The sequence below is a fragment of the Leptidea sinapis genome, chromosome 35 (assembly GCF_905404315.1).
Source record: "Leptidea sinapis chromosome 35, ilLepSina1.1, whole genome shotgun sequence".
NCBI classification, from domain to species: domain Eukaryota; kingdom Metazoa; phylum Arthropoda; class Insecta; order Lepidoptera; family Pieridae; genus Leptidea; species Leptidea sinapis.
Genome location: NC_066299.1, coordinates 7,470,814 through 7,492,854, shown reverse-complemented (window position 1 = coordinate 7,492,854; position 22,041 = coordinate 7,470,814). Strand labels below are relative to the sequence as shown.

General features: G+C 34.4%; 1 protein-coding gene across 3 annotated transcripts in view; it reads left to right on the top strand.

Moving 5' to 3' along the window:
* Window positions 1-15,998, top strand: part of LOC126975265 (uncharacterized) — a 129,914-nt gene extending 113,916 nt beyond the window's left edge. For all 3 annotated transcript variants that reach the window (XM_050823074.1, XM_050823073.1, XM_050823075.1), the window contains 2 exons: window positions 13,686-13,795; window positions 14,162-15,998. In XM_050823074.1, the coding sequence (XP_050679031.1) occupies window positions 13,686-13,795; window positions 14,162-14,524 (473 nt within the window). In that variant the 3' untranslated portion in view covers window positions 14,525-15,998. The remainder of the gene's footprint in view (window positions 1-13,685; window positions 13,796-14,161) is intronic.
* The last annotated feature ends 6,043 nt before the right edge of the window (window positions 15,999-22,041 follow it).

The window sequence follows — 22,041 nt, the reverse complement described above, 5'->3', positions numbered from 1 at the left end:
AGATATACCGTTATCTGGTGTGAAGATGATATTCAAAGCCAGGAATTAAGTCAAACAGATCTATTGATAAATGCGGTTTTAGTATCTTACTCGGCTCATCTTGCATATTACATACTTTATTTAACATTGACATAAATGTGCACTAGGTCGTAACATTGTCACTGAAGTCCATTAAATATTGACAAGTTCAATTGTCGTTGTGACGTTATTGCTTTACATTAGGATTATTGTTATTATGTCGGTGTTGGGAGATGTAACATGATGTTCGTGAATGAAGATCTTGATAAATTTATTTTTGTGTAAAAATGCACTTTTATATTTATTATGGAAGAGGAGTACAAATCAGCGTACGGGTCATAGTCTTTTGCAATTCTAGAGTAATCACAGGAGCGTTGCCGGCTGTTCCATGTTGTATCGTCAAGCTCATTACATAGTTTGGTTGGATGTGGAAGAAAGCTCCTTGAAAACCGCAATGTAGCTGAATGCCACACATCCAGACGGTGAGGGTGATATCCAAGTTTATGGGTGTTGTGCAAAGGTAGCAGGAATCATGTCAGCAGCTGTTCAAAACCCTGTCCGTAATAATTAGGAAAGTGACACGTGGAAGAGACACAATAAAGCGACGTTTCTACGCAATGCCAAGTGATCTAGCCTTTTACAGACACGACTAAGCTTCTATACTAAAAAAACAAGACATAAGTTCTTATCCACACGATTTCGTAACTTCCGTGAGTCTTTTAATCTCAGATAAACGCTGCTTAAATGTCTCTTTGACAGGTGCGTGTAATTGCACAGATAAAGTTATCCAAGAGTAATCCAAGTGTGAAGCCTTCAATAGCCGTAATGCGTGTTTGCTGTGCGCTACTCATGTTGTCGGCAGGCGCCATAGACGCCCTGTTTCCATTCTCCTACGATACGGGATTATCGGCTATATAACCGTAGCCGTTCCGTCATAAGGGAGGCTACGACCGATAATCCAGTAAATAATTTATTAAGTATTTCACGGTCTGCGTCTAACAAGGACAAAGTTGGTAGTTTTTTATGGTGTCTTGCGGAGAAATTTACGGGGATAGACACGACTGCGAATGAAAAATACTGTAGCAAATTTGGCTGCGTAGAATTTTTTGTTTTATCTTTTTGCGGATTTTCAGTAAATTTATGAGTGTGAGGCTTCTTTGCATATAATACCGGTTAGATTGGAAAGGGTAGAGATTAGAGACTCAGAACAGTAGGTATGACTCAGTGACGAGTGAAGAATTGCAATGCCTCTTAGAATTTTCGGTTCAGTCGTTAATCCTGAGTGGCACTAACGCAGTAATGAATTCCTGAAAATAAATTTAAGATGGATAATGTCAAATATACTTGCCAAAATATATATATATCAGGTAATAACTTCGAAGCCATAACTGAAACATGATTACTATATAGCTTATAGTTTAAGAGCAGTATTAGTGCTATATAAACTACAATATGTTATTACAAAAACAAATTATTCTTTGTTATGGATAAAATTAAAAAAAAACATAGCCTAATTTTAAAAAGAATTATCTGTTCAAAGTCACATTATGACGGAGTAATAATACCTCCATTATTAAAAAAAATTAAATTCCTGCAAGTAAGTACCAAAAATTTGCCAATACATATAATAGACGTACACTGTGAATACTATTACACAAGCAAGGCAAGTCCTGTTGAATTAAATATTAAATAAGAATGTTAAAAGTTGACGTATACTAATGGAAACAGATCGGCTTCTAATAGAAGCGTGCTGTACCCGCTCTAAGGATTTCAGAGTACCTACCGCAGCGGCACATCCAAGAGGATTAAATGAAACATGGTGGTTCCTAATCGCAGTCACTAGATTTACTTACTTTTCTTAGTTATCTCTTCATTTATGTAATCTTTCTTAACTTATATAGTACAAAAATTTTATTTGATGCTATACGTAGAAAAGTTTTAAAAGCCCTTTTAATGCAGTTCTTTTCATAATTTTATTGTAGATCTGTAAACTTTTCTAATTTTTGGAACTAGTGGGAGGCTCCTTTGCTCAGGATGCCGGCTAGATTATGGGTACCATAAAGGCGCCTATTTGTGCCGTGAAGCAGTAATGTGTAAGCATTACTGTGTTTCGGTCTGAAGGGCGCTGTAGCTAGTAAAATTACTGGGCAAATGAGACTTAACATCTTAAGGTGACGAGCGCAGATTTAATGCCATTCAAAATTTTTGGGGTTTTTCAAGAATCCTGAGTAGCACTACATTGTAATGAGTAGGGCTTATTAAGTACCATCAGCTGAACGTCCTGCTCGTCTTATCCCTTCTTTTCATTGAAAATAAAATTCTCAATTAAAGAACTGTCTTACTCACATTCACTTACAATGTCACTATGAAGCATCAATGCCGCCAGCAACCCAGAAAGCGGACAGTGCTGAGGACAGAAAGTGGAAGCGGGCACGCCCGCAACGAACCCGCTTGTAGAGCTGTGTCGAAGGGTCTGACCGACAAGGATGGCTTCATTAAGGTGGAGCGGAAGAAGAGGAGACCTCCTAGTCATAACCAATGTGGCACAGCACCGATAGGACAGAACCAGCTCCTGCGTCCCGTAATCCCAGCGACGTATATCTACGTCTCTCGCTTTCACCACACCACCAAGGCCTTCGACATTGTTCAAAACTTGGTGGAGAAGACAAGGTTCCGGTTGGGGGTCGAAAAGTTGGTGACGCGTCACGCAGTAGACTTCAACTCTTTTGTTGTTCGCGTCCCGACAGAACATATATGAACCTTTCTGGACGTGCAGCTGTGGCCGAAGGGGGTCGTGTTCCGCAAGTATCGCGGACGTCGCTGACCGCTGGAAGCTACCGAACCCGCGCCTCACATCGCAAAAATGTGACGTAGATTTAAGTTATATATCATATGTATGTTAGACTAAAAGGTATTTATTTTATGGGCCATGTAGCCTGAAATAAAGGAATTATTATCAATGATTTGAATCATCATCAATTCAATAAGAAAGAATAAATTGTACGTGCCGAGTAATATCTTAGCTGGGGTTAAGAGCTCCTTCATAAGTGTTGGTATTAAATTTACAATAAAATACGAGGTAGTATTTTAGAACTTATTGAGCACAAATTTAAGAAATATTAAAGCTACTTTGACAAAAAAGGCTTACTATGGTTAGGTATAGTAGATTATAAAGAAGATATTAATAATGAATTGTTCTTGACTGGTTCTATTCAGGCCACTTAAAATTGTATAAATAAGCTAAGCAATGGTGTTATTCTGTTATTTAAGAGATGGATTGGGAGTTTCTTATCAGTTTTTCTCTTCAAGTCATAGCCCCTTTACGAACTAATGTGGTTTCATGACGTTTACCAAGTGTAGGTGCAAAATGGACTCCCTATGGATCCCTAAATAAATATATTTCTATTCTGGTCTAGTTTAAATATAATTAAAAAGTATTTCGACATGTTTTCATTACTATAGTGTTAGCTTTAGAAGAAAAAACAATTAAGTACATTTCCCGCAGCAATAAACTTTATTCAAGTATCATCATATCTATCTATCATCATTTATAAATATTTAGAGTTTTATAATGGCGCGAGAAATGTAATGTGTGAAATAAATTTGCGAAAGGCCTTAATAAAATAAAGTCTAGAAAAAAATTACTAGACTCTGCTAGACTAGTTCTTTGGGCAATAATTTAATTGTAATTTAGTATAAATTCCTAAAGAATTTTACCATTTACTATCCATTTTGTTTTCTTTAGTATTATCAAATAGTTACCGCAGTGATATCAAATGAGATAACACTAGTGTTTGTGTTTCAAAGCAATCGTAATGTCATGGTATTAACATATTTTGTTTGTTTGTTTCTATAAAACGACGTGTACCTTTTTTAATTTATTTATTTATGTAAAACAATTTTTTATGTTACTACTTACAAAGTACGTTAAGTAAGTTAAGTTTAATCTAACGGCCGTTCCCAATATTCATTCTATCTCTTATTTGAGATAACATTCGTAACTATCGTTGACTTTACTGTTCCAACAATCTTATCGACGGTAACTTACCTTATCCGTACACGCTGTCTGTTAATGCGACGACGTATAGCTTACCAGCGATAGAAGTTTGTATGGAAATTGCAATTCACGCGTCCCAATGACTTATTGGTTATATTGGGAGAGCTTCAGATTATTGACAGCTAATTACTGACAGTAGAGATGTTGTAATTTATCTCTATCTGTAGATAGTATATTGGGAACGGCCGTAAGTCTATTTCCAAATTAAAAAAATATTTCTCTCTTATAACAATATATTTTACAGTAGACTATTGCCTTGTTAGTTATCAACAAGGTTTATTTTTAATTAAAAATGTATTCGATAAAATTTCGACAGAAATAACTTGATTTTATCAATAGAAATCAAGATTTCAATCGAAAAATTCTACCAGATCTTTATCCGTACCGCATATCGGTCTTGGATATTAGAATAAATATAGATTTAAAATATACTAACGTATAGACAACCTGACAACTCGATATTGCGTGAAGAATTTTGATTTTAAATGTGTGCTAGTGACTTACGGCCGTTTTCAATAACGTGTCTCTAGTCACGGATACATTGCTGTCACCGTTTAATGACAAGATCTTATCTATCTATAGTTATGTTCAATATAGTTATAGTACAATGCTTTATGTCGATAGGTTATTGAAAACGGCAGTTAATGTTCAAAATACTAAGGATCTAAATCCATGCGTGGCTGTCTGTTTACGGCTAGTCAATTAAAATATTAAACAGGTTACAGAAGCAAGTTCACAAGTGGGAGGCTCCATTGCACAGGATGCCGGATAGATTATGGGTACCACAACGGCGCCTATTTCTGGCGTGAAGCAATAATGTGTAAGCATTATTGTATTTCGGTCAGAAAGGCACCGTAGCTAGTGAAATTACTGGGCAAATGAGATTTAACATCTTATGTCTTAAGGTGACGGAGCTCAATTATTGTAGTGCCGCTCAGAGTTTTTGGGTTTTCCTGAAGAATCCTGAGCACTACATTGTAATGGGCAGGAAGTATCAATAACCATCACCTAAATTGTCTCGCTCGTCTCGTCTCTCATTGTCATGAAAAAAAAAGCAATAGATCCGCTCACCTTTTCTATCTTGCTATATCTAGATTAGATATTATGTTCATGTTATGTACGTTGTGTCTCTCTATAGTTATTGAAGTCTATTGTGAATATTGTAAACGTATTTTATAAAGGTTGAAATATTGAATTATTTCTTGATCTTTTATCATATTTTTATAAATGTTACGCATAAGAGACGTTGGTGTTTACATTAAAGGGTCAAGGACGTCGTTGATAACAAAAGTACTCATTGAATTAAATTGCTCTCATAAATATTGATACCACTGTGTTTCATCGAAATAATATTCCGCGTAAATAATCTGTGCAGACTCTGTTAATTATCACGGTGAACTTATCTTAATATGCTCTGTGCTTTTCTCGTTCTACAGTACACATAATATATGTTCTGATAATGTGGGTTGTAGTATTTGAGCCGATATACATTATATGTATTTTTGTAACTCCTGCGGTCTTTGCGGAGCAAACTTGACCAGCTCACAAGTTGCAGCATTTTTTTCCTACTTCTTGACACTTATCGTTATATTTTGGATAATACACAGTATATCTTTATAAATTGTACCCTATGTGTCATTCTGATGTGTAAGCTATATTATTGTAAAGTTTCATTAAAATCCATTCAGTGGTTTTTTTGTGAAGACGTAACAAACATACACACACACTCACAAACATTCGCATTTATAATATTAGTAGGATATCTATATAGAAGTTGAAAGTAATTTTACTGTAATATTGCTATTGCATCAATCATTATAAAATAAGTATTATTAAAATGTAGAGATTTAAACTTTTCTGCACTGATTTTTTTTGTTAAAAAAATGTTTTACAAATACATATTAAAAAATTGTTTGCCTTATTGTATCTATGGATCCGAATGCTGGGGAATGAGAAACTGTGAGGAACAAAAAGTGCATGTCATCATAATGTTGCGTTGGTCTGGGGGTGTTACACTGTTAGACAAAATTCGTAATGAGTATATCCGAGGCACCTTTAAAATTGTACCTATACATCATAAAATGCAGGAAGGCCGATTACGCTGTTATGGTCATGTAATGCGTAGGGACAAACACCACATGACGATACGAGTCATGGATATGGATGAGGCGAAAAGAGGCAGAGGCCGCCCACCAACTACCTGGACTAGAACCATTAGCAAAGACATGACGATGCTAGGCCTAACGCCAGTAATGACCCAAGATCGCAAACAGTGGCGATCTTGTATCAGGAGGGCCGACCCCAAATAGGGAATATGCCAGTGGAATATATATATATAATACTATTCGGCTCTAAAAAATCTGGTAAAAAAGCAACAAATGCTTTGTGATGACTTGGTCCTTAAAGCCAGTATAGTCCGTGACTTCCTAGAGCATCTACCTTTACGCCATACTGGTATTGTGGTGCATTTAATTTTACCTAGCCGGAGTATATTGACAATGTCTACCTCTTGCTAGATAGATTTGTCTACCTCTAGTAAGTTAAACTAAGGATAGATAGCTTATTGAAAACGGCAGTTAATGTTCAAAATACTAAGGATCTAAATCCATGCGTGGCTGTCTGTTTACGGCTAGTCAATTAAAATATTACACAGGTTACAGAAGAAAGTTCACAAGTGGGAGGCTCCATTGCACAGGATGCCGGCTAGATTATGGGTACCACAACGGTGCCTATTCCTGCCGTGACGCAGTAATGTGAAAGCGTTATTGAGTTTCGGTCTGAAGGGCGCAGTAGCTAGTGAAATAACTGGGCAAATAAGATTTAATATCTTGTCTCAAGGTGATGAGCACAGTTGTAGTGTCGCTTACTATTCTTGGGTTTTTCAAGAATCCTGAGCGGCACTGTATTGTAATGGGCAGGGCGAATCAATCACCATCAGCTGAACGTCCTGCTCGTCTCGTCCCTTATTGTTTTAAAAAAAGTCATAATGAACAAGTAGGTCGAAATTAGCTTGAACATACATTTCCAAAATAACTGTTATCATTTTATTAGACACTGACAGTCTACCAATTGTCATGCAAACTTTTTCGTGTGTGTTTTAATGATTTTAAAAGAATTATTAGCAGTGGATCATGATTCTATTTTGTCGATGATACCATACGACAGTGGCCACGCAGCGCCTTGGTATTTATAACATTTATGTTACATTCTCATTATCTGAAACACATATTTGGCACCTACAAAGACTCCTATACGCATTCAGTAGACGTATTAGAATCCTGAATCTTGAACAGTGACCGTAACTCTAGCTTTAAAACCCGCACAATGCAATTGCATTCCAATACTTTTATCATCAATTATCCAGCAATTGTACGTGTGATATTAAAGTTAAAATGTATGAAATTGAAAAGGAAAGTAATAAACGATATAAAGGAATACTACTTTAAGCCACACACTATATTATCGTTTACATATCTATATCAAGGGAATGCAGGTTACGATTAAGATATTATCAAAAGTTTATCAGTTGATTACCGGACATTCACTATTACTCACTAAGGAAAGAAACAAACGGAAATTAGTATTCCGAGGATTATTTATAATCTAAATTATTTACAATATTTCTTGTTATCAAGTAAAAAAATCTACAGATTACGTGGTTTTGGCCAATAGTTTTTTGCACATATTTTATATAAGTTTTTATATGTTTATAATATGTTATAAGATATTAAATTAAAAACTATTATGGCGCCAACTTTTTATTTTACGTCTATTCGATCATCTAATATGTTAATCAAAAAACCCGCATGTTATAAAGATGTCATATTTAAATAAATATAAATTAGGTATAATAGTCACCTACTTTCAAATAGTCCCTAAGATAATATCGGCAGTTAACATTAAAACCTGGTGCAATAATATTTATTTCTTCTGGTACAATAAAACTTCAAGAAAACTGTAAGAAGAACAATTATGTAGAATACACGTTTTTGAACTTAGATTTCTTTTCGGTACACTCTTGATAGTGCGGTCGCTGTTTGTTTTGTTAATAATTCTAGTAAAAGTATACACGGGTCTACCCACAGCACTTTATACTGGACTACAAGACGTTCTAGCTACTACAAGACACTACTCTCGTAGATAGATGCTGCGATACGAATTTCTTTGAGAATTGAGATTCTTTTGTTGCCAAATTCAGTTCACAGTACTCAAAGGCTTAGCTATTGTAGGAAATTGTGCATGCAATTTCAACTAGCAATTTCGTTAATGTGCCCAAGAACATTCATAGCATTTTCATGAATATGCAACAGTTATACATGTTTATTTCTTTAAACCTTTCTCTTAACGATTCCCCAGGACCTGGTTTTAAGGTGCAATAGTTCTCATCAGCACGAAGATGGTATTGATATTATCTGCACTGCCCCACAACAAAATACTGGAGAAGGCTTCGATATCACATTTTCATAGCGTCTATTTTTTTCTTCTCGTAATGTCCAAGTTTCGGCAACACACAGAAGTATAAGTAAATTAGCATTATATTCCTGTCTCTCCAAATTTTTCTTCACGTCGTCTTCTAATAATCACTTTTGAATAATCAAAGACATTTTTCCCTAGGTTTCACTTATCGGAAGGTTTTAGTAGAAGTTTTTTAAATAAATTAACAATAGCTCTTATTCTAAAACAAAATTCTACATAATTATATTTCTTGAATGAAATAAAGAACTATTAAATATGATTTTTTTAAATACAACATCGCAATGAAATATTCTAATAAAAACGCCTTGAAAACCTATCAAAAACATAATATAAACAGATAAAAATCTAGACTTCTTAATTCCATTATCAATTTCCAAACACAGCTTACTTTTATTTGAAATTCGCTCAGTACCGTTCAGTAGTTGTGAACCAAGTCTTTGACTGATAAATACCGATAGTGCGGCATGTTGTTTGGAAAGGGCGTATCGAATCAAGAATGTAACAGTTTTCAAATGAAAATCGCCAGAGCCTCACAAAGAAATTGTACGAGCCGTGAAAATACATACAAATTTACGACAATCATTGTCTGGTTTGTAACATAGTCTGTTACTACCGCGTTTCTTAATTTGAATACGTTTATTTTATTGGCTTATAGATTTGTTGATATTGTTTGTGACCGATATTCGATCTTTGAAATGAACTTTTGAATGTTTTCTAGAAAAATCTAGACTGATCGGTATAGTACGCGATTTGTATTATACTAACCCCCTTATTCATTATTCACTGCTAACTTAAAGCATTGCTAATTTTCATTCTGTCTTCTTCTATTAACCTAAGTCAGAATGAGAAAAAACACTCCTTAGCTGCTGTTTAAAGTATAAGGGTAAATATTTTAGTTTTATCATATTGTGTGAAGTTAAGGACTAAAATAGAGTTCGCCGAAATAAACTCCTTACTCCTTATTAAGGGTATACATTCAAAATAAATTGAAACGGTGAAGACTTGTGGCTTACCCTCAGAAATACCTTTCACTCTAGTGTCAGCACTTTTTTGGAGTAGTAGTACACAAAATTTATCAATAAATTAGTTTTAAATGTTATAAATTATTTAAGAAATAATCAAACTTCTAAGTCTACTATTGTTAACTTGGGTTAGAGGAAACAGAATAGTACAATGTATGATAATCCTTATCAAATATTGCAATTATTAATTATTTTAAGCGCTTGCGAATATACACGTGGTAATGAAGTCCAATCATAGCAGGAGGCTTAGTACAGGATGCAGCCGCTTCATATGCCCCCCACAATGGCTCATCTGCTACCAAGAAGTAGTGTGCCATCCCTGTTTCCTTTCATTTGAAGGGCGCATTAGTGAAGTCTCTTGGCCAATGAGACTTGTCCCACGTTGACGAGTGCATTGGTGGAGCCGCTCAGAATTTTAGGGTTTTCAAGAATGCTTAACGGCACTGCAGTTATTTGACAAGACGTGTCGTTAAGCATAATTTGAACGTCTTCCTCATCTTCTCATAATAAAGTCCCCCCGCCTCAGTCTATAGAAATCATCTAGTTTTTGTTTAAACCCTCGGTTATCTACGACATCTCTTCTTTTGCTTTGAAATTTTTATCAAGTATCGTAATTTTGTAATATTTTCAATAACCAACTAAAAATAATAGATCGAATAAACCAAACTTATCAGAAATGCTACACAATGAGAAATTGAGAAGAATATTTTTTTCAAGTAAGAGCCTTAAATCGTTTCATGCGATATTAGTTTTAATTCTATTCAGTAGTTATTGAAGAATGCCCTGACAAGTGAAAGTACCATAATTCTTTATGGTACTTTTTTGTTTGTAAAACACATAGCAAGTATTCTTTAAAAATATATTCAATGTTAAGCTTTTACTTTACTAATATTTTATTACATGTATAGATTATAAAATATGTGAGGTTTAAGCTTATAAATCCGTTGACATCAAGTTCTCACGGTGAAAATTCATGCGACGGCGAGATCAAAGCGTCGTTGTTTACCGTGTGTATTTGAGATTACGATGTCTTTTCGAAAATTAGCCTAAGTCTATGATGGGAGTTGAGCAATGTTTACGTTTTTGTTGTTACGAAAGAAATATAGCCCTTCGGTGTCGTGAATGTTTGCACACCTCTTAAAACTGCTTCCACTTTCTGGCCTCTTTTGGATTATCTTGTTAACCTACTGTAGTCTTCATCCCACACTTTGTTGTAATAAGGTTGGGCACTTTGAGTGCGTGCTTATATTGAATGTAATTTATTATAATTTCAATGTAGTACAACCTGCACTATGAAACTCCAGTAAAAATAAGACATTCAATTATAATCTCAGAGTTTTGGGTGCAGAAGGATGCGATCGAGGTTATACTGCAGTATCCCATGGCTTAGGTCGTCTTGTGAAGCGTTTCCACTCAGGTGATATTGTTGTGCACACAGTTTTAGATAGACCATTTCGTTTAATTCGTAAATTTTAGCTCACTTCTCCCTGTAAACTAGTTTTTTTCACTTCTCCTCCGGAAGATACAAAAAGGTCATTGAATGAATTACTTTTTTTCAGACTTTATTTTCGATAATATTTTTTATGATAAGAATTGGCGAGACGATTGAGTCATTAAACTGATTGTAAATAATGCGCTATATCTGTACAATGCAGTATCACTCAGGAACCCCTCAGATATCTTTTTTTATATATATAGAAGTGATAACTTGTTTGGGCGCGCTGAGCACTTTATTTTGTGAGTAAATTGTACAAGACCTTTTTTAACCACGAGAACTTATTACAGGAGAATATATAATAATTATGTGTTTGATAATAGCGATGGAAATCATGTGTCATCCTGAAAACATGTACCAGGACTTCATATTATGTCACAGGCTCAAGCCAAGCTTATTTACAAAGTTTAAAAAGATGTCATAGTACTAAAGTTCGAATTTTAATACTACTATGACTGACTAGTACTATAGTACAATCTAAATAGTTTTTTTCTTCTTAATATTTTATAATATATCAAGAAATTAAAATTCATGGTAGAATGATATTTTATTATGCGGCAGTAAAATTTTATTTCAAATACTTTAACCAAAAATTAATAACTGAAATATATTTGTAAATGTTAAATTACACGAACAAAAAAAGTAGTGTGACCTCGGCATTAGGAGAAATAGCATTACTTAAAAAATAAGAAATTAATCTTAATATAAAATATTAATCAATAAACTAGTATAATATAATTATTAAAGTAATGGGTTACTCAGATGAAATAAAATTTAAATTTATAAATTTATTTTAGTAGGTAATATTTTGTGTATTATATTCTCTCATTTACAAATAAGTGCCTTCTCTTCTGCATAAAGAAACATATTTGTACGTTACACAGATTATAATGCAACGGAATAATTTATCAATTAACAATTCAAAATACTTATCGCTTTCCCGAAGCTCAGCTTGCGTATGATAACGAATTTATATTCCCAAAGCGAGCGCCGACTATTTTTATTTTCCTCTATGTTAATTGAAATGACATGGACGATGTCGCCTCTTATGTTTTTTTTTTATTTGTGTCCCATCGCGTCAGGTCATCGAATTCCTCTCGTACTTTCCTCTTTCATGTTATCTAATCGATTACCTTGCTAGGATTACATGCTGCTTTTATTTATGTTTTTAATTTTATAAGAATACTCTGCTGCTTGATTTAATTAGAGCAAACTATATATTGACGACCTGTATAGCCGAGTGGTTAGCGATCCTACCTACTAAGCTAGAGGTCCCGGATTCGAATCCCGGTAGATGCAAGCATTTATATGATGAATATGGATGTTTGTTTCCGAGTCATGGATGTTTAAATGTATTTATGTATGTTTAAGTAAGTATATTGTATTAAATATATCATTGTCTTGTATACCCATAACACAGGCTATATATGTTTAACATGAAAGTGTGTCAATATTATTATTATTAAAAAAAAATAGAATAGAAATATATGTATTTACGACAGGCAGTGACAATAACATAGAATATTGCAACATCAGTTCGTAAAGGGGCTATGACATGGGGACAAGAATTGATCAAAACTCTCAGCCTATCTTTTAATTCATAAAACAACTTTAAAATTATATCTATATAATTTTCAGAACCAGACAACAACATTATTATCTAAGAGGATGTAAATACAATACAGTAAGAGTAGGCAGTCCGCCTAAGTAAAAATTTAAATTGATTTAGTATGAAACGTGCAGTCATTTGACATAAGTTGAAAATAGTAGTAATTACAGTATCGCGATTAGCCACGAAGTATAATCCGGCTAAGATTGAAAGCGAACAGTTGCTTAACGTAGAGGATTTCGGATATCTTTTGCCTTTTTTTTTACAAGATTATAGCCGTCATCTGTCAATATTTTTTCGTAGAGAGTTTCGCCAGGCTGATCATTATCCTCTAAATAATCTGCTATACTAAAGTGAAAAGGTAGAAAATTACATTAGGGATTTTCCTGCGAAATGCTGATTAATAAGTTTTTTTTAAGTTCAATTGAAACGTACAGGTATATGTTGTAGTGTACCGCGTATAAATCCGTATTTCTCACACTGTAAATTAAAGGTCACACTACATACCATATTATAGTTAGTTCTACTGCTTCTGAATACACACATGAATATACGTTTGTATAATCATCATATCAGCTGCAAGATGTCCACTGCTTGACAAAGGCCTCCCCCAAAGATCTCCAGGACGACCGGTCCTGCGTTACCCTCATCCAACGTATTCCGGCGATCCTGACCAGATCATCGGTCCATCTTGTCGGTGGCCTACCAACACTGAGTCTTCCGGTACGTGGTCGCCATTCGAGGAATTTACTACCGCAATGGCCAACCGACCGCAATGTGCCCTGCACATTGCCACTTCAGTTTCGCAATTATTTGGGCTATGTTAGTCACTTTGGTTCTCCTACGAATTTCCTCATTTCTGAACGGATCTCGCGGGAGAAGATTAAGCATAGCACTCTCTATTGCCCTCTGAGCGACCATGAGCTTTGTTATGAGGCCATCTGTATATATTATAATAGGTATTAATAATATGTTATAGATTATTAAATGTGATATTTTTTGTTAAAGCGAATCTCACCATCAGTACTCGTGGCCTAAGCCTGGACCTGCTCATCCATTCGCCTGTTCAAGATATGTACCTCTGCTTCAACCGCTCAAGACTCGTCGGCAGGCGATTGGTAAGGAGACAATTTTTTTCCCCATTATAATCAAAAGCACTCTTTGTTAGATCAATTTATAAATACAAATGAGCCCTTAAACATAAACATCTTTTATTTCATCGAGAATTTCAAACACATTTCAATTAATAAGAAATAATAGACTTAAACTTTACTTTTTATTACAAGAAAATATAAGATACTAAAATACTGAATACTTGAGTAATCAATAGCTTGAACTTTTTTTCATACTTACTTTTTGTTTATAAGACATACATATTTAAAATATTTTTTTAAAAAGCTTAATTGTTTTACAATTATATTACACTCATAATGTTACAGTTTTAATAATATCCTTAATTTAATAATGGATTGTATTGTCCATAGACACGATTTCAAGCCGAGAGAACACCGAACTGCCTATTCAAAGAAGAGTTTGTAGATGGGTACAACAGGTACCACCTCGTGAAGAACCAAGACCGATACATAGGGTTCAACCGACGGGGGGCGCAGATGCGACGTGGAAAGAGCCACATCCCAGAACGACAACACAAGTGCTTCTCCTTCTTGAAGGTGGCCCACGACTTCGATATCAATAGGCACAACAACTTGCTCGCTGGAGATCTGCCCAAGTGGCGTCAGCAACGAAGACTCCGGCCTCCGCCACAAAACTCCCTGAAGCCGCCCTGTCACGGAGTCCGCCACCACCACGGCAGACATCAAAGGCGAAGGAACTGCGAAGGCACTTAGACGACTCATCATACACGCAGCTCATTTACGCTTAACGCTTTGCGCGTTCCGTTGCCAGCTGTCGAAGGACATTGAGTGGACAGAATAGGTATTAGTCAACTACCGCAGTATTATTACAGTGACGAGGACTGGAATGTGTTAGGTTAGCGCTCGCCGCGCCCGCCGGCCGCATGAATGGTAGCTGGAGCCAGATACAGAGCAAACATTAGAATGAACAGAAAAGGCTAGCCGAGACGAGGGCTGAAGCTGTGAAATTCCTTACACCCGTGCCACATCGTGGCGCTCGTTTGCTCTTGTGCCTGCGCTCGCAACTCATACTCTAAAAGAAAAAAAGGGTTTCTATGGAAAGAGCAAATAGTAATCTTACTAGTCACGAGTGTTCCGACAGATCACCGCTGAACTTTGCTTTCAACGCCTCAACAAATGCGTGTCGTTATTAGTACGTGTTAAAACGATTTTTCTTTTGATGCGTTGAATGCCTTGATAACGTTCTAAGAACCTCAGTTGCTTGCTGGCCCGCTATATTGTACGCCTCACAGCCTGCACCATGTACGTCAATAATTCTCAGTGTATTATTATTTAAATGCTTTATTCAATTAAGTACGGATCGTGTTATCTGCTTGTAAATATGTCTACTTATTTATCAAAACTTATGGAAATATTAACGTAGGTGTTAGATGTAAAGTTGTATTAAATATTTTGTATTTAATTATGGATATTGAATCCGTGTGCTCTCTTGTGATCAGACAAGTTTTGGAACTGAAGACCTATTCCTTCTGTTAATAACATGTTCTCTTAACTTTGTTTCAGCTTGAACTTTGTATGATTTATGTGTAAGATTTTGTGAGCTTTGTAAATATTATTTTAAGTGTTTGTATGAGAGTGATAGGTTTTTGAATCTCTTTCATTTGACTTCTCTAATATAAATGTTGTCATCATTAGTTTCATCTGAAAGTTCTGGAACTATGATAATTCGGTACACTCCGAATTCAGAATCAAATAATTGACATTATGAACTTTATTATAACATAATATTAAGATCTGTGCCATATTGTGATGGCTGCGTACAATTTTTGTGTGCGCGTTGTAATTAGTGCATTAAGTTTGTCTGTAATTACGAATAGATATAATATTTAATTTTTAGGTACCGAATATATAATGAAACCCCCAGTGTCACTTTATTGCTATTTAAAAATATATTTATTGTTGCAGCCATTCTGTGTAGATTACGATCGATGTTAGACATTCCATTATATATTCCAATATTTTGTACTCATATATAAATGTGTAAGCGTAGATGCATTCCGAACATTTGATGTACCTATGATAGAAAATGTATGCGCTTATTAAATATACAACAATATTCACTGTTCGAAACATTATATTGCCGTGTCTGTATAAGAATATTCAAGTGCTGATGTTGAACTACATACAAGCTATGAAAACTACAAAATTATATCATATTTAACTCGCACAGTTTGTTTTCTTTATTTGTCATCCCTTAATTTGAAAGTTGCAGGTATATTGTCAAAGCCGTGATATTACAATTTCACTGGTGATATTATAATTTACCGGTAGATAGTCCATCGACTTAATTTCTTACAATTTTATGGCCTGGTTTTAGTGACATTGTAATTTCACAGGTACACTAAGGCAATGATATATTGAATATTTTACTGGTCATTAGCTTATGAGGCCGTCTCTGATTGGTCTGTTTCTTGTATTTATAGTAAAGTCAATATTTTTATTAGTATATTAAACGAAATATAATCTAAGCATATCGGCCCTTGTTGACTAGTAGCTCCCAATATATTATATAACATATAACAAATTAACACTGTTAATCACATCGCACGAGTCAATGGTAGCATGCCGTGGCAGCCGCCGGCGAGTGCTAGAATCGAATCGGCCCTTGTTCACTACTATTTCAAAAATAATTTGGTTATTTACTATAATTGTTTTGTAAAATGTGTCTGAAAAAAAAATTTACCAATCAGAACGCTCGACATCTTACACTGCTCTCTTCATTTGTAATATACCTAGATTTATTGTAATATCACTATATTGTACCCATGACATTACAATGTCACTAAAACCAGGCTGTTAAATTATCAGAAATGAAGTTTTTATATAATATCACTAGTGAATATGACATATACATTTATATATTGTATATATACACATGTATCGTCCGGTCATCGTGAAGTTCTCTGAAATGATAAGCCCTCCTATAGATTTTACGGATTGTCCAGTACCTAGATGATTTCATAATTTGGACAATAGTGAAGCTTTGTAGATGATCTGTTATATATGATAGATCATCTGTTAAATAACAAAAAGTTTAAGAATTGATAATAAATAAAAGGAAGCTCAATATTCAGTTATAGTTACTTTTTTTATAAATTTAAATTATCAATAAAATATTTTGTCACAAGTGGAAGTAGCTACATAAACATTTATGAATATTAATTAAATTCAACTTTTGCATCCGTTGATTGTTGATGATTATTTATATCAGTATTAATCCCTTTCGACCATCAAATTTTTTGATTATTATAATAATCCGGCATGCATTCAATGAATATAAAAGATATATACGTCTCGAGTTCATACCAAAAAGATACCCAATACGTAAATTTATTAACAGAAATTGGACATTGACAGTAAAGAATTTTATTGCAAAGATATTTGTGAAGATTAGGCAAATGTTTGGGTTTTTACTGTCGGATTAGCACGTGTTCTTAAAGCACCGTGAGGTATGAATATTTTGTTGGCGTCTGGTTCCAAAGCGGGCAGTTCATGTTTTATAGTATGATTCTTATTTAGAATTACTTATTCATGTCCTATTAAATTGATGTAAATTTGGTATTTTTTGCCCTGCATGGCGAGTAGAAAATCCACTGATCTATACTTATGTATTTCTTTATCTTAGGTTTCATCTATGTGATATCTTATTCAAAGATTATTGCGTCTCAATTACTTAAATCTAATGAGAGTTATTGTTAAACCTGAATCATTCTTTTTTATTTCCCTTGTTTTTGGCCATCGTCGGATAGGCATAATTTTTATTGTCTAAGAAGATATTTGGGCTTGATTTTTATTCAATCAATAAGCCAATAAAGAAATAATAATGAAATTAGTAATGGTTAATGCAAGCGAGCAAATTGGAGTAAAAGACGAAGAAGTAAAAGTTATTGATGATAAAATGTTAGGATGGTTTGGTTATTTAGAGAAATTGAATGAAATTGGATTGGCTGCACAAATGTAATGTGGATGAAAAAGGGGGTAAGATTGAACTAGGCGTACATTACATGATCAGGTTAGTATTAAAAAAGGGGAGCAATCAAGAGCACCAAACCTTTCATTTACAAGAGTATTTCAAAAGGACATAGTATTGTACTAAGGTACGTGACTTTTTGTGGGCAAGTCCGAGACCGCATTTTACAGTTATGAAATTATTGATGTTAAATTGGTTTGAAAATTTTACAAAATGCGAAACATCGACGTACATATAAATTATGTAGACACTTTTGAAATTTGTAATGCACTTTGACTAGCGACAACAACAAAAATAAATTACCGATAAGTAGCCTAGTTGGATCACAAAAAGGCGGTAGTTCCAGAAAGTACGCCGGATATGGAATATTTGTGGGTATAATGGAGAATGTAAACAGCTTAGGATGGGACTAACCAGGCATGCCGGTTGCAAGCGTGCCTTCTTTGATTAGCACCTTGTAGGAATCATCTATCCTACACTGTAGCCACTTCAAGATTGAAATAGAAATTAATAGAGTTATCATCGTAAGTTACAATCTTAAAGAAGAATTTAATTAATAATACATAAATAATAATAATAGAATTCTAATCTAATCATTCATTTAATCTTGAATCCGGAAGACGCAGTGTTGGTAGGCCCCCCAGTCACAAGATGGACCGACGTTCTGGTCGAGATCGTCGTTACTATACATGAATACGTTGGATGAGGGCAGCGCAGGAAAGATCGTCGTGGAAATCTTTGGGGAGGCATTTGTCCAGCAGTGGACGTCTTCCAGCTGGTGAAGATGATGATGAAGTAACAATCTTTGTGTCCGAACACTGCTGCCAAAATATTTACAGAAACTCATATTAATTAAAAGTTAACGTTCTTTTGTGACCATGAACAATGACCATAATGTAAGAAATTATAACAAATTTAATAGTAATAAAACGTAGATTTACAAAACCTGGTAAAATTATACTTACAAAATAAAGAAACGAAGCAAAATAAAGTAAGAAAAGAAATGTGATTCGCAGAAATGAAAGTTCTGATCACAAAAATATAACCTAAAATATATAAATGACTTCTTAAAATCATAAACAATGGCTTCGTTCCTCAACCGATAGCTGTAATCTCAGAGACAATACTTTATTTACGAATACTACTATTGTATAAAGTATTATTTAAGATAATACAAACCGTGATAGAGAATAATAGATAAGTGACGTGAATATTGAACCGCCTAACGTGACTCTTTGTCCATTTTGTCTGACGAAGAATTTTGTTTCACGTTTCATTCTTTTGCTCTGACGCGTGCAGACATAAAACTCAAGGAGACACACATCAACACGTGAATAATTTTGATAAGACTTTTATTTGTTTAACATTAAAGTTGAGAATCCCGTGGAAAAACTTTGTTGACATTTAATAATTAGGCTATTAATTTAAACTAATAATAAAGTTATGTTTTTGTAAAGAGACGTCATAATTGATTGTCTTAATAATTATTAGTTTTAGATACATTAAATTTAAATAAGAGTGCTGTTGATAGTTTTATTATATTTTTTTTATTACGAAAAGTATAATTTTGCCTTCTAAAATATATCAGTAAAATAAAAACATATCTTCTTAAAATTGAATCAGTTTAAGAATAAGTATTTATGTAAGTTTTTATTTATAAATATACTAAGTTTTTATTAATAAATATTTTGGATTACTTATACCTACCAGTGGGAGGCTCCTTTGCACAGGAAGCCGGCTAGATTATAGGTACCACAGCGGCGCCTATTTCTGCCGTGAAGCAGTAATGTGTAAGCATAACTGTGTTTTAGTCTGAAGGTCGCCGTAGCTAGTGACATTACTGGGCAAATGAGACTTAGCATGTCTCAAGGTGACGAGCGCAATTATAGTGCCGCTCAGAATATTTGGGTTTTCCAAGAATCCTCAGGGGCACTGCATTGTAAAGGGTAGGACGTATCAATTACTATCAGCTGAACGTCCAGCTCGACACGTCCCTCATTTTCATAAAAAAATACTAATAGATTTAAGCAATAAATTGAAAAATAATCTAATTAACAATCGTAATCAAAATTCAAGAATTTTCTGTTTGAATTCCGCTAGAGTACCTTTTAGAAAGTTTTCTCCCAGAGGGAGTTTTCTAAGTCGTCTGTGTACGTCCGGCATTGCAAATTTGAACCCATTAAATTGCACATTTCATCTGTAATCAGAAAGTCCTGCACAAAATCACTAAAACGAAATATAACCCCTATATAATGAAAATTTTTCAAATAACATAGTTTCGTTTGAATTTACTTATATTACATAATGATTGCCACCACTGAAATGAGAGCAAATATTCTCCGTCTTAGCGAGTGCGGAATTGTCAGTAAAGATGACCAGTTTTTGACACAAATGTAATTCAGTTATTATTAACTTTGCAACATTAATTAAGTGGTTAACAAAACAGTCAGATAATCAATTTTTCATGCGTTAGTAGTAACTAATCGAGAAGTATTCGTAATTTACTTGGCTGATAAAACTTCTTCAACGAATAACAGAAATAAAAACTGTTTGGATATGTGTTACATCTTTATCAACACGTGGAAGTTATTTTATGTGTTATGATAATTTTAAATATTTATATTCCCAGTCATTTATTTTAATAGTATTGCATTTGTTTTTAATCATGTCATCTGAAAAAAGAACAGAAAGAAGGAAAGTGTCGAATAAAAGTAACAAATGATTAATAGTTAAGTTTGTGAATAATTCTAGACCTCGATTATTGAGAAATCCTTTCGAGGGATACCTCAGCCACATCGGATACGCAGCCTCTCAATATTCATAATTTAAGGCTCATCAAAGCTCTTAAGCTACAGAGAACTGAAACAATAAACTGATATTATTCTTAATAATTAATTGCGTACATCTGCGCTTTTTCAAATTCATGGCATATATATAAAATAAGTACTAAATTAACGACTCAATATGTTTAGGCCAATGAAAAAGCAGAACTATTGACTAAAACTAGTACAAAATGTTCTTGCGAACTGCTGTAATGCAGAATATCAACAAATTTTGATTATAGCCTTAGAGAAGGCTCTATTAAAAAGAAACTAAATAAGTAAAAACATTTTGGATACGACATCCTTTCCAAATAATAATCTGTTTAGCTAGACGCTGCTGAGCTGGGTTGATGAACGTTGTGACGTCACTACACTTCAATTGTAGCCACGCACGATGTTATGACATCTCACGGGCATTGCGCCGTATGAAATACGTAAAATAAAATTATGTTATCTTGAAAAATAAACGCTTGATTTTATTAAAACAAAAAAATAGTGTTTTTCTCATGCACTCATAAAGTTTCAAATGATTTGAATGGACTTACTGATATTCTGCCTTGCAGGTACAAGTTGCCATTTTAGATTCTATTCTCTGTTGTGTAAATTTCAACTGAGTGCGTTTAGAGTAACATGTCATAATATATATGACATGCTTTTGACCTTTCAATTTCTATTTATATCTGTGGCTTGAACTAAAAATTAAATCGATCAGTGCACCAGCAACTTGCAATATTAAAACTTGCGGCTGCAGAAATTCTCCTAGAATTTGACAATGATGGGATTTAAACTTATAGGATCTCACCTTCTTGTCTTGAATTGGGCCTACCACCTTCAGAAAGGCCCATCATTATTAAAATGCCTTTATTTCTAACATTTCTGCTCTTTGTAACCTGCTTCTGAGAAAATTTGTTAAATAGGCACCTAGCCAGAATGGGTCTCAGTGAATCAAACCTGTGCAGATTCTGCTGCAAAGGCGCTAAAGACCCCAAGCACATCTGGATAGCGAAGACATTGCCAGAATCAGGCTTGGTAGTCTTAAAATAACTACACTCACAGCAGAGGACGTGCCCTACGTAAACCCTCTAAGGATCCTCTCAAAAGTAATAGGTCTTGAAGATATAATTTAAATTTCAGCACAGAAATGGTGCACGTTTCTTAGTTAGTAGCATTGATTTTTCCACATCTCATTTTTAGACATAGGGAGTTGAGCGCGCGCGCGCGTAGGCGCACTAGCCCAAGCAGGGGGCACAATAGATCCTAGAATTTAAGTGCACCTTATTCCCCTAATCATTATAAAAAACAAAACCTGCATTTCGAAACCCCTTCTGCATTCTAGATTTGCTCGAACAAATCCACTTGGTAGTGCTAGGCACCAATTATTTTGTACATTGTAACAATAATCAAGTTGTATCGTCACG